At 37.6% G+C, this 26,001-nt stretch overlaps 1 protein-coding gene across 4 annotated transcripts in view; it reads left to right on the top strand.

Annotated features, from left to right (window-relative positions):
- Positions 1-26,001, top strand: part of klhl13 (kelch-like family member 13) — a 77,641-nt gene that overhangs the window by 10,466 nt on the left and 41,174 nt on the right. The window contains exon 1 of one of the 4 annotated variants that reach the window (XM_073840977.1): positions 18,685-20,212. The exons of 2 other annotated variants lie outside the window; for them this stretch is intronic. In XM_073840977.1, the coding sequence (XP_073697078.1) occupies positions 20,115-20,212 (98 nt within the window). In that variant the 5' untranslated portion in view covers positions 18,685-20,114. Of the gene's footprint in view, positions 1-18,684; positions 20,213-26,001 lie in introns of those variants that run through there. One more of the 4 variants, XM_073840978.1, reaches the window with a different exon arrangement.

Raw genomic sequence — 26,001 nt, 5'->3', positions numbered from 1 at the left:
TCTTTTTTTTTGTTTAGATCCTACTATATTGACTACGTTCTCTGTTGGTAATGTGATGTAACAGTAAACCGTAAACAAGCTACCTTATTCATCAATTATACTTCACTCTGACTATAAAAATACAACATCCCTGCAACACTGACATGTATTTGGAACGTTAAATTTAGTAAAAAGGCTTTCAAAAAGCCTTATGCTTCTCCTAGTTGTTGGATTTATCTCTTGAGGAGTTTTCTCTGGTATTAATGTTATTGTGACAAACATCAATTGGGTTTTTCACACACTAGTGCTGTGACGAGTGAGGCTGAGAGAGGGCATATGTGCTCAAACTGCTGCTTTCAGTTCACAATTTTATATTATTGAGACTGTGCTATGTCTTTATTGTTTAATTCGTTGTTACACCCATTTGCAATCTAATTTTTTCTGTGGCTAACAGCTATACAGATAGTTGCTTTTTAAAAAAAAGGACGCCTTAGGGTTGTGCTGGGTTTTTGTTCCCCAAACAAACACAAATTACATTTTTTACACTCTCTCTAACTGCATGCTGTCATACTAACCCGCTGACTAGTTCTCACTCACACAGATGATATAATCGTGTGTCACGGCGAGCAGATGACTGAGATTTGTGTCCTCTGTGCTCTACAGTCATGCCTGATTGTTTGCTGCTGTCTGTGGTGTGTAAATCACAGCAGAAATCCAGCATGAGCTCGGATCACTATAAACTCTGAACACTCAATTAAACAGCACAGCTCCTGAAGTGAGCACTGATGGATTCTTCTATATTGTTTAACAGAAAAACAAAGGCAACTGTGAATTCCATCGATCTGAGCCGACCTGCCGCTTGCTGAAATGTTACACGCACTACTCTCGTTTTGTGTCTTCACATGCCAAGTTGGCACTTAAGGGCTGAGCATGTGGGCATGTGGATTTGTGATGACTCAAACCCTTGAGATCATCGGACTAAGACTCAGTCAGCTGGTGTGTAGGACAGTATTGACAGGGCTATTTCTGTGTTCTGTTGGAGGAATGATTTATAAGACCTGTAGCCAAGTAATGATCTCTCTAATGGCTCTTTTTAAGACGTGAATATTGGCCCCAAAAGTATTGGGTCACTTATGCCACATTTAAACATGCATCTCTTTACATTATATGACAAAATATCAAAGTAGCGTTTATTGTGAAGTAATACACACCACTATTCAAAAGGGGGCTGTTTTATTTTTTTTATTTATTGAGGATGCATTATATAAAAATAAAAAGCATGTGTTCGCTACTAAATAAAAAAAAAAAAAAGATCATTGTGATTATTTTTTTTCACAATGTTTTTCACATGTTTTTCTTGCAATTGCGTGATGCAAAGTCGCAATTCTGACTTTTTTTTTCTCAGAATTGTGTGATATAGACGTTTTTCCTGAACACGGAAGTAAGTCCGACTCTTAAAGGAGAAGTCCGGTGTGATATTGACCTAAAGTGTATTGAATCATGATACCGAGTGTGAACGTACCTTGCATATCTCATCTCGGTTTGTGTCCTGCAGTCCGAAATCTGGGGTTAGTTAGCTGACGCTAACAACAGGTTGTCAATGAGAGTGAATGGGGCATCGGAGTAGCCATGTAAATAAATCACTGTTTTATGCCATTTACGAGGTACAAAGTAGCTCCACATTTCATTGGTAGACTTCCAAGGGCCCTGACATTTAAAACGAGACATTGAGAACTCAGAAAAAGCACCGGTAGTTTATTTACAAAAAGATTTATACAGACAGTACCTGGAAGAAATTTACCGGCCGCCGCCATCTTGAATTTAGTCACGATAAGTCGAGTGACGATCAGGAAGGAAACTAACCTGATAAGTTCCTACCTACTCGTCACTCGACTTATCGTGACTAAATTCAAGATGGCGGCGGCCGGTAAATTTCTGAGATGAGATATGCAAGGTATGTTCACACTCGGTATCATGATTCAATACACTTTAGGTCAATATCACTCCGGACTTCTCCTTTAACTGAAAGAATGCTTTGCATTTCCGGTCTGCATTGTTTCTAGTCAAATTAGGGTATATTCCGAGCTAATAAACTAATGTTAAACCTATTAAAATGTTTTTAAAAAGCACATGGCTCCATAGCGCCATCACTTGGCAATGTCGCAATGACCGTCATTTGTCAGTGCCTCACTTTAATGAGTGTGTAGATGACACAAAGCAGCAGATGTTAGCTACATTAAAAACAGATGGACACACTTTGAATGGGTTCCTATGGAAACCGGAACAGAAAAGCATTAAATCTGACGTTAGAATTCGTAATGGCGGCGCTCATCGTTTACTCAGGAAAAAGGTCTATAAACTAAGTCAGAATTTATATCTCACAGTTCTGAGAAAAAAGGTCAGAACTGCAAAATACAAACTCGCAATTGCGAGAAAAAGTTGCAATTCTAATTTTATTTCTCGCAATTTTGAGTTAATATCACACAATTCTGAGAAAAAAAGTTATAATTGTGAATATATCTCACAATTCTGATTTTATAACTTGCAATTTGCGAGTTTATATCACACAGTTCTGAGAAAACAGTCATTTAGGTTTTTTTTAATCAGTGACGGAAATGAGCTTCCGTATTATATTGATCAAAAGTGTCAGTAAATATACTTACGTTGTTCTATTTGAAGTCATTGCTGCTTATTTCAAACTGTCTGTTAATTAAAGAATCCTGAAAAATCACAGTTTACACAAAAATATTAAGCAGCATGATTGCTTTCAACATTGATAGTAATAAGAAATATATCTTGTGCACCAAATTAGCATATCAGAATGATTTCTGAAGAATCATGTGACACTGAAGACTGTAATAATGGCTGCTAAAAATTCAGCTTTGCCATCACAGGAATAAACTACATTTTAAATTAAAATATAAAAGTGTTATTTTATTAATTAATAAGATCATTTATAATTAATATTATTAAGTATTTCTGTTTTTACTGTATTTTTTTTTTTTTTTAGGAAAATGAATGTAGACTTAGATTAATCAAAGCATAACAACCCCAGACTTTTGAATGGTAAGTGTCGTTCAAACTATGTATTTCACAAAATGTTGAAAATTATGAAACAATATATATATTTTTATAATATAATAGGTAGGCCTACAGAAAAAATAGATATATGTTCACACAATGTATGTGGGCACATTGTGGATGTCAGCTATTAGTGGATAATGTTCCTAATGTTTTAATGTGATGAATGTGGGTACTCTGCAAGGACACATATGTGAACTAACTTTATAACTTTAACTAGGTAATCACCTTGAATAGTAAAAGGGATAATTCACCAAAATGCAAATTCTTTTATTAATTACTCACCCTTATGACTTTCCAAACCTGTAAGACCTTTATTCATTTTCTGAACACAAATTAAGATATTTTTGATAAAAACTGAGCGCGTACTGATCCTTCATAGACAGTAACAGTACTGACATGTTCAAGGCCCAGAAAGGTAGTAAGGACATTGATAAAATAGTCCATTTGACATCAGTGGTTCAACATAAATTTTATGAAGCTACGAGAATACTTTTTGTGTGCAAAGAAAACAAAAAAAAAGACTATTCAACAGTTTCTGCTTTTATGTGTCAAGAAGAAATTATTGGGTGAACTATTCTTTTTAAAGGTTGTGACTTAAGTGTCCAAGTACTTTTGTGCTTATGTGATTGTCATATATCTGAAAGGTCTTGGTGTGTGGTAATGTGCTTATGTCTTCTGTTCTATACTGGTGATTTCTGTCACTCTTGCAACTTTCTCGCACACACTGGTGTGGCTCTGATCTTGTCTTTAGGCTGTTTAGGAAGGACCCTCGACCATCTGTTGTGTACTTGTTGAGGTTGCCATAGCAACAGCTTCCTGTAGGAAAGTCTGAACTGTTAAAGCTGATTTCAAGTAACTTATGCACTTTCTGCTCTGAAAAATGGTTGTGCTTAGTATTTGATTGTTGCTTGATTTACCTATTTTTCCCATTACACTCTTAAAATGTAAAGGTTCTTTATTGGCATATATGGTTTCATGAAAAACCTTTATATCCATGGAACGTTTCCATTCCACAGAAGGTTCTTTATAGTGAAAAAAGGTTCTTTAGATATTTAAAGGGTTTTTTACACTGAGAAGAAAATGGTGCTTTTAAAAACTGTGCACAGGTCAGTGCTTATAGCCCTGTGGGCAGCGCGCTGACATATGTGACCCTGAGCCACAAAACCAGTCTTAAGTAGCATTAAATACATTTGTTGCAATAGCCAAAAGTTCATTGTATGGGTCAAAAATTATCGATTTTTCTTTTATGCCAAAAATCGTTAGGATATTAAGATCATGTTTCATGAATATATGTGACCCTGGACCACAAAACCAGTCATAAGGTTAAATTTTACAAAACTGAGATATATACATCATATGAAAGCTCAATAAATAAGCTTTCTATTGATGTATGGTTTGTTATGGTAGGACAATATTTGGCCGAGATACATCTATTTGAAAATTCTTAGCAATGCATATTACTAATCAAAAATTACATTTTGATAGGTTTACAGTAGGAATTTTACAAAAAATCTTAATGTAACATGATCTTTACTTAATTTCCTAATGATTTTTGACATAAAAGAAAAGTCAATAATTTTGACCCATACAATGTATTTTTGGCTATTGCTACAAATATACCCCAGCGACTTAAGACTGGTTTTGTGGTTCAGGGTCACATATTTTTGTAAATTTCCTAGTAATATGCATTGCTAAGAACATTTGGACAACTTTAAAGGGGCTTTTTCTCAATATTAAATTTTTTTTTTGCATCCTCAGATTGTAGATTTTCATCCCAAATTCAAATCCAGACTTGAAGACCTTTCCCGATCCCGCCCCCTTCTCTCTTTCCCACTTCGCTCCTGTTGTCTCTTTAATAATAAAAGGCAAAATGCCAAACATAAATCTTAAAAAAAAAAATGGTTCTTCCATTACATTACTGCAAAAAAAAAAAAACTATTTTGGAACTTGTATTTTTTAAGAATGTAGTGGTTTACAGACTGTTTTAGTTCAGGGTGATGATGGGGATTCATATAAGAATATTATCTGTGAACTTTCTTTCTCTTCCATCTTTAGCCATTGTCATCGCTTGCTGTGACACTTTTCATCCACTCACTTATTTCCCCCATCCCTCATTACTTCCTGCCCTTTTTTATCTATACTTGTCCCTTCCTGCCTTGTCAGCTATTTTTTCTGCCCTTCCTTAAGTGCTTAATCAAGCGAGTTAGACTCTTTGCAGCGTTGAGAGTTGAGCATTGTACCAAATGTTTGTTGAATACAAGAACGCAATGGCCAATTCAGAAAACACTCAATATGCCAGAGTTTGTAAGTATCTCTCTCTCTCTCTCTCTCTCTCTCTCTCTCTCTCTCTCTCTCTCTCTCTCTCTCTCTCTCTCTCTCTCTCTCTCTCTCTCTCTCTCTTTTCTGTGTTTGTGTGCACTACTGCTCCTAAAATGCTTTGAAAATGACAAATGCGGATTAATTGTGGATTTTCTTTAAGCTTTGCCAAAAATACTTTGCTAGATCATACAGCCACCAAAAGCTCTCAGATCAAAACATTCATGATGTGCTGATCATCTAGAAGCTTTTATTTCATCTCCTCTCAATTCAATTCAATTCAATTGAGCTTTATTGGCATGACTGTATAATAGTACAATGTTGCCAAAGCAATAAACAGTGAACAACAACAATAAATACATAAATAAATAAATAAATGCATAAAAAAGAAAACAAAAACAATAGCAAATATCATGTAAATATCTACAGAGAGCAGTGATAAGGAAAAGGGGGGTTCAGCCTTTGTCCCTCATAATGTGGCAGGAGGAAACATACTGCGCTGCTAAATGGATACACTTGTCTTTCTCTCCCAAGATATAACCGAGTTTGTCTATGTGGCTTACTTGTTGGAAATCAGGCACAATTTGAGCTATTTTGGTAAAATAGGCGTCTCTGATGTTTTTATATTTGCTGCACTCCGTAAGGAAATGCAGCTCATCCTCTATAAGTCCATCTGTGCAGTGAGAACACAGTCTTAGCTCTCTGGCTCTCCAGCTCTGCTTGTGTCGACCCGTCTCTACATATAGACTATGCTCACTTAGACGATACTTTGTCAGGAGCTTTCTCTGATGATAATCTTTAATTTTGGTCAAGTAAGGTGCCAATTGATAACCAGTCTTTAATCTGGAGAAGTACTTTAATTTGTTAATTTGTGCTATTTTGATTTGCCAATCATGGATATATTCTTCCTGGGTTAATCTACCAATTTCTTTAACTTTTGCATGTCTAAACTGAATTGTTGAATTTAGTTGGTGTTTTTCCACTAAATATTGCATGGGGTCACTCTCTGGGTGTCCTGCCCTGTAAGTAAGAGCACAGTGATGGTAGCCGTCTGTCAGTGTGTCAGACAGATGGAACCAGAACTTCGCTGTTCTCTTCTGGATTTCTGCTAGGAGGGGGAATCTGCCCAATTCTGCCCTGCAGCCGAGATTAGGGGCGTTTCTGTGGAGTCCCAGGATGTTCTTGCAGAACTCGAGGTGGAAAATTTCAGTGGGGTTTTTATCCCAAGAATCATAGTTTAGTTTAAATTTGGGGGCCCAGATTTCACAGCCATACAGAAGAATGGGTTTGATGATGCTGTCAAAGATTTTCAGCCACAATTTAATGGGTGGGTTGAATTTGAATAGTGATTTTCTAATTGTGTAATAAGCCCTACGTGCCTTATCGGTCAGATGTTTTATTGCCAGATCCAATTTACCCGAAGCTGAGATTGTGAGACCCAAATAATTATAACATGTGACATGATTAATAAGTGTTCCCCCGATTGTGAAACTATACTTTTTGTCAGTAAGGCGAGGCTTTTTCTGAAAGATCATTATTTTGGATTTCTCCATGTTTATTGGTAAGGCCCAGTCTCTACTGTAATTTTCTAAAATTGAGAGGCTTTCATGTAGCCCCTCTTCATGAGGTGACAAGAGCAGAAGATCATCGGCGTACAGGAGGCATTTGATTTCTTTGCCCTCTAGGGTCAGGCCAGGATTAGAGGACTTTTCGAGTTTTGATGCCAATTCATTTATGTAGATATTAAATAGAGTCGGGCTCAGGTTGCAGCCTTGACGGACTCCTTTGGTCTGACTGAAATAATCAGTCCGTTTGTCACTGATTTTGACACAGCATTTGTTTCCGTTGTATATGTCTTTTATGATGTCATATGTCTTTCCTCCTATTCCGCTTTGAATTAGTTTTAGAAAAAGTCCATTATGCCATACCGAATCGAAGGCTTTTTTAAAATCAATGAAGCAGCCAAATATTTTCCCTTGTTTTGTTTGGTGAACATATTTTTGTATAAGTGTGTGGAGTGTGTAAACGTGATTTGAAGTTCTCTGTTTAGGCATAAATCCAATTTGACAATTGTTTAAAATTTTGTGTTCTTGGATGAACTGAATTAATCTGTCATTAATGATCGAACAGAATAGTTTTCCGAGGTTACTGCTCACTGTAATGCCTCTATAATTATTTGGGTCATACTTATCTCCTTGTTTAAAAATTGGGGTAATCAGGTTCTCTTTCCAGATCTCAGGAAAGTGTCCAGATTTTAATAAAAGGTTGAATAATTTTAGGACAGCAACTGTCAGTTTGGGGCTGCTGTGTTTCAGCATCTCATTAGATATTCCATCTAAGCCACTTGATTTCTTCATTTTTAGGGATTTCATCTTCTCTGTCAGCTCAGTTAATTCTATGGGCTTGTCTAAATGATTTAGCCTGTCTTTAATAGTGTATTCCAGGTTATTTAGTTGGGAAGTCAGATGTTTTTGGGTGGGGGTTGGTTCGTTTAGTGAATAGAGTTTTCCAAAATGTTGAGTCCAGATTTTTGGGTCATAGATGGGAAGGTGTTTGGTCTCTTTGGATTTTTCTAAATTTTTCCATAGGTCCCAAAAATAATTTTGATCGATTGCCTCCTCAATTTTGTTTATTTTTATTTTTATGTGATCAGTTTTCTTCTGTATTAGCAGTGACTTGTATATTTTGAGGGTTTGTTGATATGTGGCTCGTATTTGTTGGTTTGCTGGGTCTCTGTGTTTTTTATTTGATAATGATCGTAATTCTTTTCTTAGTTTTTGGCATTCTTTATCGAACCAAACATCTTTAGCCAATTCTTTGCATCTGAATTTTTTTCTTTTTCTGAGGGCTTTTCTGACCACTGTAGAAAAGATTTGAGTTAACTGTTCAGTTGCTAAACTGATACTTCTCTTCTCTTCACTAAATGTAGTCAGGAGAAATAAGTTTATCATGTTGTCAACTTGGGTGCTGTGGAGCGCAGCTTCATACTGGGCAGGACTGTCTTTGCTCCATTTAAATTTGGGGGGGAGTGGATATAGTTTAACTTTTTGTTTTAAAGAGGGCAGATGATTCACTGATCTGTTGAGACTGAGGACTATGTGGCTATGGTCTGAAAATGGCAGCTGTGGCATCACAGTGAAATAATTGATTTTACTTTGGTCTATATCTGTGATGGCGTAGTCTACTGTGCTGCTGCCTAAATATGAGCAGTATGTAAATCGACCCAGGGAGTCACCTTTTATTCTGCCATTAACTATATATAGGCCCAGGCTTTTGCAGAGCTGCAGGACTTGTTTTCCATGTCTGTTAATTATGTTATCATAATTCTGGCGTGTTTTAGTAAAGAGTTTGTGTTGATGATTAAATGAACCATTTATATATTTGTCTCCATCTGAGCTGATGTAGTCCACTTCCTTCCCTGTTCTGGCATTCAGATCTCCCATTAATAGAACTGAACCGATAGATTGAAAGTAATTTATCTCTGATTGAAGGGTTGAGAAGATGTCTTTGTTATAATAAGGTGACTCATATGGGGGGATATATGTGGCACACAGGTACAGGTCCTCATCTAAACACAAAATCTCTTTTTTAAGTTTTATCCAAATATGTGTTTTTCCCTTTTTCATAGGCTGAATATAATGCCACAGATGTTCTTTGAACCAAACTATAATTCCTCCTGAATCTCTTCCGTTTTTCACATTAGGCTGTTTAATTGAGGGAATACGTAGCTCTCTGTAGTTTGAAGGGGTATAAGTTTTGGAGTCTAAACGACTCCATGTCTCAAGTAATATAATTATATCTGAACTATGTACAGCATTAACAAAATCAGGATTAGTACTTTTCTCTCCAAAAGCTGAAGAGAACATCCCTTGAATATTATAACATGTTATTTTAAATGATGTCATTGGTGAGTATTGTATTTACCAGAATAATGTATAAATTCATGACCAAATCGTGTTTTAAAATATAAATAATCAGTTCGAAATTAAGTATAGAGGTTATACATAAAATAAATAAATATCATGGGTGAATCAGTGTTACAACTTGTCAAATATGAAATAATCAAATAGAAATGCATCAAATAAAAGTTATTAAGAAATAATAATATTAAACTACAGACACACTTTAAGTAGTTAAGCTAACAGGTTGTCACATATCATCTTCAGCATGTTTTTAATCTGGTTAAGGTCGCTGGTGTCTGTTCTACCTCTACCTGCTACTACAGCGGCGTAGCTGTCTGACTGTCTGCCGGGAAACTGTCTTACCCTCTCCTCCTGATCAGAAAGTGTCTTCTGAGGGGGTTTCAGGGCTGTTTCCTTGATGGTTTTTGCAAACAGTCTCATGCCCTCTCGATGAATGTGGATGTGGTCATACAGATGCTTGTGGGTGATGCGCTGATGGTCGGCTATGTGGACATTCATCATTGAAGCACAGATTCCAGCTATCTCCGCGTTGATTGTGTTTATGATCTTTTGTGGTACGTCTCTGCGAGGTAGAAGGGTAGAGATGATGACTTTGGCTGTGGGGTAGATTCTGCTAGCTGTTTTCACCACGTTGGACAGGGCTTTAGTAACATCCACCTTTCTGGTACTAAGGTCGTTCGTCCCAGTGTGAAGAATGATGTGTGACGGGGCACCCAATGCACCATCTTGCAGCAGTCTTAAAGCAGAGTGTGAGGTGGGACACCAGAACTTCTTCACTGATCTCCCCGGAAACAGTTGTCTAGGGTCAAGGTGATGGCCGTTAGAGTCGCAGAGGATGACGATGTTGTCTTTTCTCTTCTGTTCTCTTCCGTTGCTCAAGGATGGTGTTGTAGCTGGGGGATGAATCTTGATGCTGCTGTCCTTCCTCCTAAAGTTCTGGTGGGCTTGAGGAGACTGACGGATTGCAGGGATGAAAGGGCTCTGAGATTGTGTGTTGACACACTGCTGTTGAGTCGAGTTTGAGGATGATTCAGTAGTGGAGATGTTGTGTGTTTGTGAACTGACACATCTCTGATGTTGAGTTGTGGTTGTGGGGTTGATGTGGGTTTGTGTGCTGACACACTGCTGCTGTTGAATCGTGTGTAGCTGGTTTCTGGTCTCTTCCAGCAGTCTCTCGAGTGTGTGGCTGTGTTGTTCTCTTCTGGCCAGTTCCTCTTTCACCCTCCTCAGCTCCTGTTTCAGCTCCTGATTGTCCTCCTCCAGATGTCTGACTGCAGAGCAGAGCTGTTGAAGTTGTTGCATACTGTGGTGGCTGGTCTGGTTCAGGAGCTGATGAAGGTTGTTGCTAGTTTCCTCTTTGAAAAGGAAGAAGTCATGCTCCAGTTCAGCGATGTTGTCTCTTAAAGCCTTTATCTTAGGAGACACAGGAGTGCTGGTGTGTCTGTGTGTTTGAGGCGTTCTTGAGCTGGGGTCAGAGATGGTAACTGATGGGGTGCAGGGCACTTTTGCTGTTTGGCTCTTAATTTCATGATCTTTCGTAATCTTCTGAACTTCCTGTTTAAGGTTAGTAAAGTTCTTCTGAAATTCATTAAGGCTGGTTTCTGGTCCCTGGACCATAACAGTGCCATTGTGATAAAGATTCACAATCAACTTTGTGTCGTTCTCTCCTTCTAGAGTGAGTTGTCTACCTTTGCTGATTCCTCCTTTTCTCTTACATGTCATGGTCGAGCAGAGGGTGGTGTGCCAGGTTGATGGGTGTTCAGTAAAGAAGAGCAGGTTACAACGGACTCTGTTGTTTTCTGGTCCACTGTAGTCAGATAACAGTATCTCTGGGTTCTCTCTCAGGATAATCTCTTTCATCTTTTTCTTGTCTTTTGTAGATTTAACTTCTGCTGGATATATTATCTCTAGCTCCTCTTCATTTTTGAAAAATGCCTCTGCTTTAGATAGGCCCATGTTGTTCTTAACTGACATAACTGTCACGGAATGTTAGCTTGGCTAGCAGTAAGCTTGCTGACACAAATTTGTATGTGGTTTTTAGTTGATAAATCTTTTTGATGATCTTTTTAGAGGTCTTACCTTAGTAATCTTCTGCCTCTGTTGTTCACAAATAAGTGTCCAATCATCTAATTATGATTTGGGTCATAAAAAAATACGTTATCTGGCAAAAATAGTGGTGATATCAGGAGCTGATATTTTTGCTGTCAACTGCCATCGTAACCACGGTAACTCTCCCTTCATCCCTTCTTATGCATAAAGACAAGGCTTGTTTCAGATGTAAGACTTGTTGTGTGATGTTTTGCATAATTTCTGCATATCATAATGACTAAATGTAGAAAGCTGGTAAGATTGAACAAAATAGCTTGTCAGTCATAGATTAAAGAGCAGAAAAAAACATAGAATACTTAGCTTTTTTGTATTGTAAAATAAAATGAATCTGATCCAAACCAGTGTGGAAGTTTACAAGAAAAACTAGGACCTTGTTTACAAAATACTTTACAAAAGATGAAGATGTACAGCATTATGGAGAGAGACGGTTCTCCTGAAAAGAATTGTATATTATATTATGAATATTTGACAATATTACTGTTTTTACTGTATTTATGATCAAATTAAGGCAGCCTTGGTGAGCATAAGAGACTTTTTGTGTAAATATAATTGATTACGATAGTATAAATGACCAATATAGGTCCTTTCATAACATAAAATTCAATCTTAGCCTTAAATCTTCCATGTTGAATATAAAATGTCATATCCATGTTGTTTGTCAAAACCAATTTACTATTGGCATTGATAAATGCTGACTACTTATTGTGATTCCCAGCTTCAGTAGAAATGTCGCCCTTGTTTTTATTCGGCCTCTTGTTCTCACTGAGAGCGGCATGTTCTTTGAAATGTTCTCTGCTTGAGCCCACACAGTTATTGAAACTCACAGTTTGAGTGTGTAGCGCAGATCTGTTCACAGTCGACCAGTGTGATTTGTGATTTAACATTTAAAAGCACTTTCATGGCAATTACCTCTGCTGTGCTATTAATATTTCTGTTTTGCAGTCAAGGAAGCCCTGCTCTTTTTCCTGGGAAATATGTTTTTATAATAATATAATAATACTATATTTTATTATATTTACATTTTAAAAATGAATGTATGAATAGTTTGCTATTTTTGTGTATTCAAGTAAACATGCAGCCTTTTTCATAGATCATGAACTGATTCTGGGAAAGTAGAGCAAAGGTTGCTTTGACTTTTCCAGCTCAAATCGATAGGTATGAATCGTCTGAATTATTCATCTTTATTTCCGAGTTTGTGTGACGTTACACAGCTGCTTGCCACACATGACGTATTGACTGAGGTGCTAGCTGGAATCATTGTAATGTTTGGCTTCAGGCTGTGCAGGTGAGCTGTGAAAGCTGCGGAACAGGAACTGCTTTAGACCACAGTGAGGGTGTGCTGCATTACTGCCACGTTTACCGCTCTACAATGCAGTCATTTGACCATAGGAACGACACAACGGCAGAGACAGCGAGGTTTATAATAGCATCGCTCTCTGTCTCTCTTAAATACACACACCCCTCTGTCCTCACCCACTTAATTAAGTGCTAAATGCGTGGTGAGGGTGAGCCGTGGCTATTCATAGAAATGTATTAATAGACTGATTAAGGGGTAAGGAGGGCAGCGAGAGTGTAGAATGTAATAGGAAGAAGAACATTTGCTCTTTCACGTGAGAAAATGATGAGTGAAGCACAAGGAAAAGCAGAAACTAAGGTAGTGTGAGGTGTGTGACTGTAACAGTATGTCATAGCTGATTGTTCAGGTCATCGAGCACCATCTGTGCCCAGTAAAGGTTATTACTGGTGTGTGTGTGTGTGTGTGTGTGTGTACTCTGTGAACCTCTCAGTACTTTTTCTGCAACACTTCTTTTTTTACTCAGTAAAACCGTAAGGAAGATTTTTAGCTGAAATCCCCCAAAAGAACCAGTTTGTGGTAAAGAAACGGCTTTCCCTGTTTACCTGAGACTATGGATTACAGGTAAAAATGTAAATAATTCACAGTTTCTTGCAAAGGCCGATTGTTTCACTTCATAAAATCCCTGTATATCATCAGGAGAAGTATTTATTTTGTATTTTGTATATGCTAATTACATCTGGATTACATGATCAGATTACAAAATTAAGTACTTGTAATTAGATTAAATTACATTTTAAAATACTCGTAATCGGACTACAGTTATATTTTTATGGATTACATGAGTACATATTGTTTACACAATAGCAATACATTATTCATATTTATTGTGGATTCATAAGTTCCAGTTTTGTGGACATTAATGCAAAAACCAGTCATTAGTCAGGAGGTGACACAGCATTTGACCATTGGATTTACAAACATAATTTCAGTGTTTTAATATTGCAGCAACTGCTGATAAACACATTAATTTTTATTTGAATTAGCACTCGACAAATGAAATATGCTTTCTTTTTCTGCATTTTAATATCCCTGTGGTACACAATTATCCTATTTAACCCTTAAATGCATACCTCATGTCTTTAGCGACCTGGGACGTCATTCAATACTTTCTCCCTCCTTCATTTTTTAAAGTTAGGCGTCAATGTTCTTGGTATTCCTCAATCTATTCATTATAAACAATATAACAAGAAAAAAATAATAACATTTAAAAGAATGTCTGTTTTCTGTTTAATTTTGTATAAAAAAAGTGTATAGGGTCGCTAGAGACCCGAGGTATGAAAATGTGTAAGTATATTCTTTCTGCGCAAAAATATTCAAATATCTGATGACTCAATACATGCAATTCACCTTTATTCGTTGAGGTGGCACTGTTTAATAGACAATATTGACATGATGTGTCACTCGTAATTACCTCAGGCATAAAACAAAAGAATATCATCGGCAAAATTTGAACTGGTTTGAATGGCTATACTACCGAGTAATTACTGTATGCCATAAAATATAAATGTCACTGTCATTGAGGATGGATGTGGTGAATAAGCTGCCAGTGACCAAACGATTGATTTTTAAGTCACTGAAAACGGTAGTTTTGTGAAATGGTTGGGTTCGCGAATACGAGCCAGATGCTGAATGTACGGTGGAAGTGTGCTCAAATTTAACCCTTCTAAGTTTCAAAAGGTAATTGTTCTGTAATTGTTCTTAAAATATCAAGAGAGTTTTTTTTGCTTTTACAGCAGTTAGAGATCCATCCGTACTGGATATATAGGTCCGGATCGTAAAACATAAAAGTAATTGGCGAAGCATTCATGCATTTAAGGGTTAAATCAATGTGATAAACAAGTTAGGCCAAAAGTAATCTAAAAGTAGTCTGATTATATTACCTAAAGTGTGTAATGTAATGTATTACCTTATTAACTAAAATTTAGTCAGGTAATTTGGAATCAGTATTGGATTACAATTTAATCAGATTTAATAATACGTAATATGCCACTGAGTAATACTGTTCTTCTTAGATGGCCTGAGGGTGAGTAAATTAACAGCAAATTAGATTTTTGGATGAACTATCCTTTTAAGCACACACAAATAGACCTATAGCATGCTTTACTAGTACTGAAGTGCTATAAAGTCACATACCTGTCTTGCTTGTCACTTGCTGTTGGCTGTTATAGGATGATATTTGCTTTACTAATGGAATTAGTTGGGATTTGTTACGGTAATGGACTATGCTATTTTGCCAGTCAATCTTTGTGTTTGTGAGCTTGTATCTCTGCTGTATGCATTATATTCAGTTTGATCATTTTTGAAGCCACTATAGTGGATTTTAACATGCGTACACGTTTTAATAAAGTAAGTATAACTCCATAAAGGAATAGTTCACCCTAGTTTTGTCACAGTACCAAAACTTCAGCACAATTTCAGATTTAGTCCCGAGATGAAATGCTAATTCAGGGTAGTCTGTCAGCGGTTGTGGGTGGAGCCTGAGCAGTATGACATTAAAATCAAAATTCCTTGGTGATTTAGACCGTTTGGTTTTGAGGGGATTAAAAAAGGAATAAATGGAGTTTTATCATTGTAGGGTGGTTATGTCCACACACTGCTAAGACACATTTATATGCAAACACCATGTAAAAGTGAATTTTCCATGCGATGTCCCCTTTAATAGGATTTCTGTACATAACTTTAATTATGTGAAGAAAGCGGGAAAAGTTATATACAGAAACAGAGCAAATGGTGCTGCTTTTAAAAGTGAGCTTATGCTCACTAGCTGTTATAATAAAAAAAATCTGTCTATACTGCACAGTGAATCTTTTACTCACTTTCAGTTTTTACTTTGTAAAAACGATCTGCTTGTGCTGAACAAACTTCCATCATGTTGAGTTGATTCTGAATGCCTCTGATTGATCAGTCTGTGACTGGCTCATCGGTGCAAAAATGAGTTGCAAATAGAAACCATTGATTTAAGGATGGTATCATTATGTTTTTAAAAATGTAAGGATCGGCTTGGTACCAATACTTCTGACAACACTAGTTCACTCAAAAAATGACCAGTCTTTTTCTCCCACAAAGCTGTCATAACACTTCCAATGTAGCACACAAGTCATATGGACAACTTTTATGGTACTTTTGTGTCCTTTTCGATGCTTGACTTCTGCCGTTATTTAAAATTGCATGGAAAAGAGGTATGAACTTGTGCTCCACCAAGGACCATCATCTTGTTTCAGGCCATTCCACTAAAGATGTTCACTGATTTTGTCTGTGCATCTTTGTGTTATTGGATGTACCTGGGCTTCGTGCTTGACTATAATTAAATTTGACAATGGCTTGGTTCACGTGTTCTTCTCTGAGCTCAAGAGAACCTGCGTTTGAAGTGGCCACTGCCAGACACTTGGACTCTCATCTATAATGCACATTCAGTCCGTGGGTTCAGTAAAGCCCCCTCTGCCCCGTCCCACCTGTCTACTCCAAACACTCATCTCAACAAGATGAGAAACATGGAAAATTGCAGTGTCATGTCTTGAAATGCAAATCAACTTTCTTTCATGTCAGCTTCATTCGGATGCGAGTAGCTTTTGATAAGGTCACAACCCGGATTTTAGATTTTCTAGAAAATCAGACGAGCACAATGACATCACACTAAGCTTCTCTGTGCCATTTAGCTTACCCTCCTTGCAGCCGCTAATCGGTCACCATTATCTGTAATACCTTAATGGAGAATCCATAGTAGCTTGAGAGGGTGGGTGGAGGGGGACGAGTCAGGAGTAAGCTAAAGAAAAACATTGATTTTTATTTTAGTGAGTGGTTAATTTGCTGTTGCTGTGTCCGTTAGTGTTCTTTCACTGATTAACTCCTAATGACGGCTTCTGTTAACAGATTCACTGTCCAGTTTATCACTTCAGACAGTGACGCATCTGTTCTGAGCTGCAGGCTTACAGCTAGAGGCGCTGTGTGTCCTTTTTTTAAAATGCGGTTTATATCTCTTGCTGTTTGATCATTGTGTTGTGATTACTTTGGTTAATTGCTTCTTACCTGCTGTCTGCTTCTTTATGCGTGTGAACAAAAGATTGCTTTAGTTTTGTTGCTAGTGAGACACTAGTAGAATTTAACTCGCAGATGGCCTCTGATCTCTCTATTTCTAAGCTTAGCTTATAACGAGATCCATGACAGGCCTTGTTTGAACTTTTAAACTGTTTGTTGTGTATGTTTGTGTTACTTCTCCCTTGTGTTCCCATATGCATAATTCAGTTTGTATTGCAGCCTGAGTATAAATAAGTGCCAGGCTCATTCTCAAACAGATCAGAATATGGTCACAGATGTTTTGAGCAGACAGATATTTAGAGAGGCTGCCAACAATGACTACCATCCTTTTGGGTGAGCATGGGGCATCTGTCTGTCTTTAGTTACATAAGCTAGTGGCTAGATGATATTACTTATCGCACATGTTAACCGCCTGTCAGATCTTTAATTTACTGGTGAAATATCATTTTAATTGTACATGGTGCAGTGAAAATAATCCAAGTAAATTGATTTGCATCAGAAAATCATCATTATTATTATTAGTAGGAGTTAAATAATGTTTTCTAAAAATAGAATTTATTCCTGTGGTGGCAAAGCCATTTTTAGCAGTCATTACTCCAGTCTTTAGTGTCACACGATTCTTTAGAAATCATTCTAATGCTGATTTGGTTCTTAAGAAACTTTTATGATTATTATGGTGTGCTGCTCAATATTTCTTTTCAATATTGTTTTAGGATTCTTTGATGAATAGAATTAGTTTGAAAAGTCACTTTCGATTAATTTAATGTTTCTTTGCTGAAATAAAGTTTCTAGTGTCTTAAAATGGAAAATGAATTTACATTGGATCCAAAAGAAAACCAAAACCCAGTGAAGGGACTGAAGAACGACATTTCATAAATACACCACATGCCACTCACAGACTGAGAGAAAGAGGTAGGGAGAGATACATGGTGGACGGCTTGAAAAAACTGAGCGAGGTCACGTTTTTAAACATTGTGGCACATCCAGAAAACGATTGAATAAGTTAAAGGACATCTACTCTGACTTCTTGTCAGCCGTTTAAATGAAGATGGACATAATCGCAGAAACGAATGTGGTAGCTCTTTCTTTTCCTCTCTGTCTCCTCTTTGACATGTGCTGTCACGGCAGTGGGTGAAGAGCCCCGCGGTGGAGTTTGTGCCCTGCTTGCGCCGCCTAGCTAGAGATGTTTTGAAAAGACCTGTCTCTCATAATGGACATCAGAGCGGAATTCTTCACCATTATACAACACTGAGGAACAGAAGTGATGTTCTTTAATGTTCAAGAGAATCAAACTCTGATTTTATATTTCTTGTGCCTGTAGTCGTGTGTTGTATTTTATGTCGGGTCATTAAACTCTTATCTGAGCGTCTTTCTCACTCACTAGCTCTCTGCAGTCAGCTATGGCAAGCCATATTAACATTTATTTCTGTAATTAAAACAAAACTAACTAATCTAAGCAAATCTCTTTTTTTGCTATTAATTAAAAAAAGTTATTTTTCAATTTCAGTACTCACTATACATTTGATAATAGGACTTATTCTATTGGTGACTAGAAATTAGTCACTGGTAAATATTAATTACATACTAGCTTATTAGCTTGTAACCATTCATTGCCCTAATATTAACTGTAAAAAAAAAAAAAGTGATCTGTGGTTCACATATCAGCTCACTTTTGACATTAATAATATATATTTTATTATAATTGATAAAATAAAAATCCTACTAGAATAATTGAAAATGTTTAAAGGAGAAATTTGTATAAAAAATAGATACTAGTAACTGTTTGAACAGTTCATAACTTAGTGAATACTAGGAGGCTACTAATGACATGCTACTAGTAAAACTAAAGTATAAAGAATATAAAGAATTGATATGTGAAGCACAAATCCCACCTTATTTTTCCCGGCTATTTGTAAATTTTATTTGTCTGGCTTCCGGTCTCATCTGTGTTTAGCTGTTTTTAGCTGTACAAAACAACTAATTTTGCTGCTTGATATTACGAATTTGTCTTACCATATTATTTTAATGGGTTATCTTAATTATTAACACACTGGTTTGTATTTCAAACAGTTTTACTTTTTTTTCACTGCACGTTGTTATTCTTCACTTTATTATTTCCCTATAGCAGCTAAAGAACCGCAAGTCTCCAACATTGCCAAACATTTATAGTATGTAACAAATAACTCCGTGTCCTAACCACCCGCAATGCGATACCGCGACATACATTAAAAGGTATCTTTTCCATGTTAATCTGAGTTTTTGTCCTAACTAGCCGTAACGGCGACGTGCAAAATTTCTATTTTAGAAACGGTTTCTATTTCTGAGATGGCGCGGCTGATTATGTGCTTTATTCAATGTTAAAAGTGTCTAATGTGTTGAATATCATATTGCTTGACATTTATAGCCATAGTGAAATCAATAATAGATAACCTCAGATCTTGAAAATAAATTTAAGCAAACATATATGTTAAAACTGCGAACCAGCAAGTGCTTTTCATGACATAAATGGTGTCACCCACTCAGTATGTAGTTTTAATAATGTTAAAAAATTTTAATATTTATGAATTAGATCATAAACTTGTCCATTTGTTTGGGAGTGCAGTGCACTTCTCACTTCTGAATGGCTGTGATATTTCAGTGATTCTGTCACGTCGTGCCACATCTGGTGTGGACAGCCAAATTGCTTGTCACTGGAATCTTGTGGCGTGTAGTTGGGACGCGGTGTAAGCACTACAGGTTAACTGAATTGATATGACAGGGCTTAGTGGGTTTCTGTAGTTCTCAAAAAATAAGTTCCATTAACCCACAATAGATGGTAGTTAAGTGAATCAATGTTAACACAGCTTGCCATACTCAGCCTGCATTCAAACAAGGTGGCACTATAGCTGAACATCCAGTGCACCGACCGCGCATGCCTCTTCCTTGCACTGACCGCGATGCGACGGTGCCTATTTTTTTTTTCCTCCCCTCCATCATCATCATCATCCCTCTCTCTTTCTCAGGAGATGATGCTCGGCTCAGGCACACCTGCTTTTCACCTATCGGCTCAGGCTTAAGTGTCATTCCTCCCGGTTTTTCCGCCAACCTTCGCTGCGGTATTGAGACAGAGCTGCCTCAATCAGAGAAGCACTGCCTCAAACAGAAGCTGTCTGTGTCGGCGGCTAATCCTCCTCTTTATTTTCCTCTTCCTCCTCCCTGCTCTCGGTGAGGACTGCCGGGGATGGAAGCCCGCGCTGGTCGCCTCTTCATGGACTCGCTCTTGACGGCTTTTCTCATTCGCGCTGTATCTCAGAGGTGCTGACTGGAAAAACATGCCGTTGAAATGGAAAAGCGGTTCGCCCGTCAGCTGGAAATTTCCCGTGCCCGTCCTTAAAACGTCCAGGTCCTCCCCACTCTCGCCAGCATACATGTAAGTAGCTGTAATATTAACGCGTCGAAGTGCGTGCGTGCGTCCGTGTGTGTTTTAAAATGTGTCCGTCAGTAAGTGAGGGCGCATGAGTGTGTTTATATTCCGTCTTCTTTAGTCGTTGGTTAAGGATGCGACTGCTGCTGTTGTGCTTGTTTCGGGGTCGGTGTCACCTCCCTTGGTTTCTCTGTAACCTAATTGTGAACGTTTAGAGAGGTCTTGAGACCCATTTTATAACGTTTACCCTGCTTCTGCGCGCCGCCCAGGTTTCTGAATCCACGGAGGATTTTCATGTGCTTTCTCTAGTCTTTCTGAATGCTTCTCATGGCTCTGTTTATGAGTTCTAGTAAGCACCGGGCCGAGGTAACAGTCAGCGAAGCAGTCTTTGTCCTGGCGTGTCGTGCGCCCTGGATTCGAGTGCTAGTGTTGTGATAGTGGGTGGGGGCCCGGTGGGCTGCTGGAGGATGCAGCACTGATGCTGGATGATACACGGAACATGACCGCTAGCGCTTCCGCTCAGCACGGTTAATACACCAATGCACGACTAACTTCAAATGTGTGCTAGAAAAGCAGCAGCGTGTCTTTAACGTGATCTTGTGTGGATCAGTGCGCACTAGAGTGATGTACATCAGTGCTCAGTTGAAACAAACCCGTTATTGTAGCGATAATTATGTTTTGCGAGTGGCTTCCAACCAGTGCATCATCAAGCCACTGAAATTAATGAGACACATTCATAAAAAATGTGACCCTAGACCACAAAACCAGTTATTTTTCGAAATTGAGATAAATAAACTTTCCATTGATGTGTGGTTTGTTAGGATAGGACAATATTTGCAAAAAACATTCAAAATATTGAGAAAATTGCCTTTAAAGTTGACCAAATTGAGTTCTTTTAGTTTTAGTTTTAATATATTTATGGTAGGAAATTTACAAAGTATCTTCATGGAACATGATCTTAACATCTTAATGATTTTTGGCATTAAAGATCAAATTGGTAATTTTGACCCATACAATGTATTTTTGGCAAATATTCCTCTACTACAGGGGTTTTCAAACCTGTCCTGGAGCCTCCCCTGCCCTGCACATTTTGTATGTCTCCCTTATTAGGCACACCCAATTCAGGTCTTGCAGTCTCTACTAATGAGCTGATGATTTGAATCAGGTGTATTAGATGAGAGAGACAAGCAAAATGTGCAGGGCAGGGGAGGCTCCAGGACAGGTTTGAAAACCCCTGCTCTACTACTTAATGCCGAGTTCAGACTGCACAATTTTCAAAGCAATCGCGTCACAGGTGTTTTCTCACTGCATGACTATCTGGGGTAGCATTCTGTCGCTGCTGTGTTCACACTGCACGATGGATCGGCGACACGGGGTTTCACACTGCATGACTTTACAATAGGAAGAATCGCAGACAACTTTGTCCCGGTCAGCAAACTACGTCTCACAACCAAACACACGCGAGAAGTGACATGGAAACAACGCGAGGTCAGGCGTGCAAGTTCTCACATGAGACTGGTATTATTATAAAAAAAAATGGTAGCCCGCAAGAAGCTTGTCATACAAATAGCATGTGCACTCATTTGCAGCGAAAAGAAAAGAAGCCGAAGCTATTCTTGTTGATACTGTGGTCTATACCTTCGTAACTCCTCCCCTAACTTCCCGCTGGCCTGGATGTTGCTGTCTCATTGGCTGTAGGTAATCGCCGATGTGATTTTCAGTCAGATCACCTTTCACACGGCATGATTTTGAATCGCCGACAGGTCCAGATATTTAGCATGCCAAATATCTCACGGGTGTCGGCGATTCTCTAAGATCGCGTCTTTGATAGTTCACACTGTGTGATTGTCACTCACGTGAACGAGCACCGATTTGCCTCTGATTTCGGGCATTTGTCGACGATTTCTCAAAACCTGTCGGCGAGTCAAAATCGGGGCTAAAATCATGCAGTCTGAACTAGGCTTAAGGCTGGTATTGTGGTCCAGAGTCACAAATTATTTTTCAACCTTTTTCTCAACAGCCATGTAAATAAAGACATTTAAATTAATTAAATGTTTATATCATGTTCAAGATTCTCATATTGTATCATAAATGAATGTAAAAATGTGGTATTATTCAGTAAAATTCACAAAGTTCTTTTCACATTGCATATTGTTTCAAAGCTGCTACAGAAAATGCTTGTTTCAAAGGTTGCAATCAAAAACCCAGATGTGACCGATTCAAAGTATGAAATTTAGTACTAATGAAGGGGAGCCCATCCTCTGGCAACAAAGTAGTGTTTATATGGCAGTAATATACAGTTATGTGGTAAGGATACAGTCATGTATTCAGTTAAACAGACTAAATGATGCTATCCTTTTACAAGTTGAGGCAATGATTGCAGCTTGTGATTGTAAAGATTATAATATGTGACCCCGGACCACAAAACCAGTCTTGAGTAGCATGGGTGTATTTGTAGCAATAGCCAAAAATACATTGCATGGGTCTAAATGTTAGATTTTTTATTTATGCTAAAAATCGTTATATTAAGTAAAGATCATGTTCCTTGAAGATATTTTGTAAATTTGTAAATATATCGAAACTTTTTTGATTTGTAATATGCATTGCTAAGAACTTAATTTGGACAACTTTAAAGACGATCCCAAATCAGCCAAATATTGTCCCATACATCACTGGAAACTTATTTATTCAGCTTTCAGATATTGTATAAATTCCAATTTTAAAAAATTGACCCTTATGATGGTTTTTGTGGTCCAGGGTCACATATAAGGTTAATATTTGGCCGTTTTGAAAGCCTATCCAATCCTAATATTATGATGTATACATTTAGTTGGACTCCACCAACAGACTGCACCAAGTTGAAACCATGAGTGGCTGTTTGCCTGAGCGATTTGAGAGTTAACTGTGAAGCGAGAGTTTAAAACGTTGGTCTGTCTTGCTAATCATAGGCTATATCTGTCTTCGTTTGAAAGTGGTTTTGCTAGTTCAATTCAATTTGAGTTAAAGGCTGGATCTGAGAAAATACCTTGGTTGTCTCTTTTGTTTTGTTAATAGTTTCTTTCTCCTCTCTGTCTGTATTTCAGTCTTTCTTAGTCTCCCTAGCCATAACTCTGTTGTGCATACAGTCCTCATAAACCTCCTCTTGAGAATCAATAAACTATGTTTATGTATATGTGTCTGTATCTTCTCAGATTTAAGGTTTGGGGTTGTGGATTACAGTGTTGAGTTCCCGACCCTGCTGTCGCCCCTCCCAGTCAAACCTTGCCCAGTAAAAACAAAGTCTATTTTTACTACTTTGGCTGTGTGTTGTGTGTGATTACAGGGTGAGCTGTGGTCTCTGTATTTCTTAATGGGAGGAGAGATGCCTCTTGGACACATGAATCATTCTCTTTTTGTGTGTGTGAGCTGAGACAGAAAATATTGAACAACAGGATGTTTTTGCCAGCTGCTAAAAAACTAGAACTAGTGAGAGTTTGCGCATTCATCCCACGGATGTACTACGAAGTTTTAATAATCGTCTAATTCAATGTGAATAGAGAAGTTCACACCACAACTATAACAAGACAGAGAAACAATATAACAGGAATCTCTTTCAGAATTGTTTTTCCAGTTGATGAACAATACATTGACATCCATTCAGAATCCACCCAATTTTGTGAGCTTGAACATTTAAGGCGGCTGGCGACATAACTGCAGCACACACTTTTAATACACAGAACATTGTTGCGGGCTGCACGAACTGAATTTGCAAATTTGTGCATTTTATCAAATTGCAGTTATCAAATTGAAGTTAAATTGCATGTGGTGTTAGGAAGGTGAGGATTCGTTTAGTTGTGTGGACTCCTGATGTGTAACCTCACCTCTAAATATACCCGCTGCCTGTAGTGAGGATTTCACGCTCAGTAGGGCAAGGGAGAGGTGTCCATACTCACTAAAACACTTGCACAGTTAATTGCAAACCATTTTAAATGCACAGAATATGAATGTGAATGCATCCCCACAGAACTCAAGCACACAGTCCTAAGGAAACATTCAGGAAAAAAAAACTTTCTTATATTTGTGACTTGAAGGATTCTTGGGCTTCAGCTTAAAAGAGTGATGAGGAGTGACAGCCGGAGAGCTTCTGCCGCAGGGGGGAAGAGAGTGACGCACACTCAAGTGTGTGTTTGTGTTGACACAGGTGAAGACGGTCATGACAGATCTAAAGTCCTGCTCATCTGCTGCTAAAAGGACCTTGGCCTTGACCTTGGTGCACAAAAGTTTAACCTGAAATTTTCACTAACACGGTCGTCCAGGAAATTCAGGGTGTGTTTGTTTTGCTGCCAGCACTTGTCTAATGTGCTTTAGTCTCCTGTGAAGACGGTGTCAAACCCACAGAAATGTCGGCAGGAACAGACAGTCGTTCGTCCTTTTCACATTCACCTTTCACGTTGGATTCTGTCGGCGTTTCAGCTTTTCTTTTCTACCTTGTGATCTCAGATGAAAGGATGGGATGTGTCAGACTTCTTACTGCCATGGATTGAGAGAAGGCTGCTTTATTAATTTTTATGTTTTTTGATTTTTGTACACTAACTTTCAGTCAAAATTCTGTTTGGAGAAGGCCACCAGCTGTTTCTCTAGCATACTTTACATCTGGGTTTAGACTATCGCTTTTGATCTTTTCAAGATAAAAGCTATTTCAAGATATAATAAAAAAAGACATTGAATATCAGTTTCTTCCTCACTGAATGGAAAGTAGGGAAGTGCGCATACGTTTGCTGTACAATCCAATGAATTCATATTTTATATTATTTCCGTCAATAAGATTTTCATAGGATATTGTTTGCAAGTTGCAGGTCTCATATCAAGTATTTATTTTTCACAGCTGTTAAAATGTCTATCCACACTCTGTTTGAATGTTAAAGGATATCACAAAGTATCAATATTTTTTGTTATTTTGTTAGTCAATTCCAATCATTTAAAGATATACTAAACATTCAAACACTATATGTGACCCTGGACAACAAAAGCGGTCATTAGGGTACAATTTTTTTGAAACTTAAATTTATACATCATCTGAAAACTGAATAAATAAGCGTTCTACTGATGTATGGTTTGTTTGGACTATTTGAAAATCTGGAATCTGAGGGTGCAAACAAATCTAAATATTAGGAAAATCACCTTTAGCAATCTTAGCAATGTATTATACTAATCAAAAATTAAGTATTGATATATTTATGGTAGGGAATTTACAAAATATCTTCATGGAACATGATCTTTACTTAATATCCTAAATATGATTTTTGGCATAAAAGAAAAATCGATCATTTTTACCCATACAATGTATTGTACATTTGTTTTACTTCAAAACAAATTTCTTTCTACTATTAGTGAAAGTTTGTTTTCTTACAGGTGTTGAGGTCTGTTTTGAGTAATAATACAGTGGTACATTTTACAGTTCTATAGTATATTTATTACAAACTGCCTGTGACTAGCTGTTTTAATCATGTGACCTCACCAGCGCTCCATGTACCACACGGTATGACATGTGAGCAGGGTCCAAAATTAGCTTTTTGCCACACCTGTCAGCAGTGGTTGAGTTGAGAAAATTTACTGGTCAGGAAAATTTCCACTAGGCTGGCTATGAAACTCATATTATTATTAAGAAATAATAATAACAGTGGCATTTTATATATATGTGACCCTGGACCACAAAACCAGTCATAAGGTAAAATTTTACAAAACTGAGATATATATACATCATATTGTTGTATAGTTTGTTAGGATGGGACAATATTATATATATATTATACATA

Source organism: Garra rufa, chromosome 5 (genome assembly GCF_049309525.1).
Source record: "Garra rufa chromosome 5, GarRuf1.0, whole genome shotgun sequence".
NCBI classification, from domain to species: domain Eukaryota; kingdom Metazoa; phylum Chordata; class Actinopteri; order Cypriniformes; family Cyprinidae; genus Garra; species Garra rufa.
The sequence above is the reverse complement of the archived record's forward strand: the minus strand, read 5'-3'. Positions and strand labels throughout refer to the sequence as shown.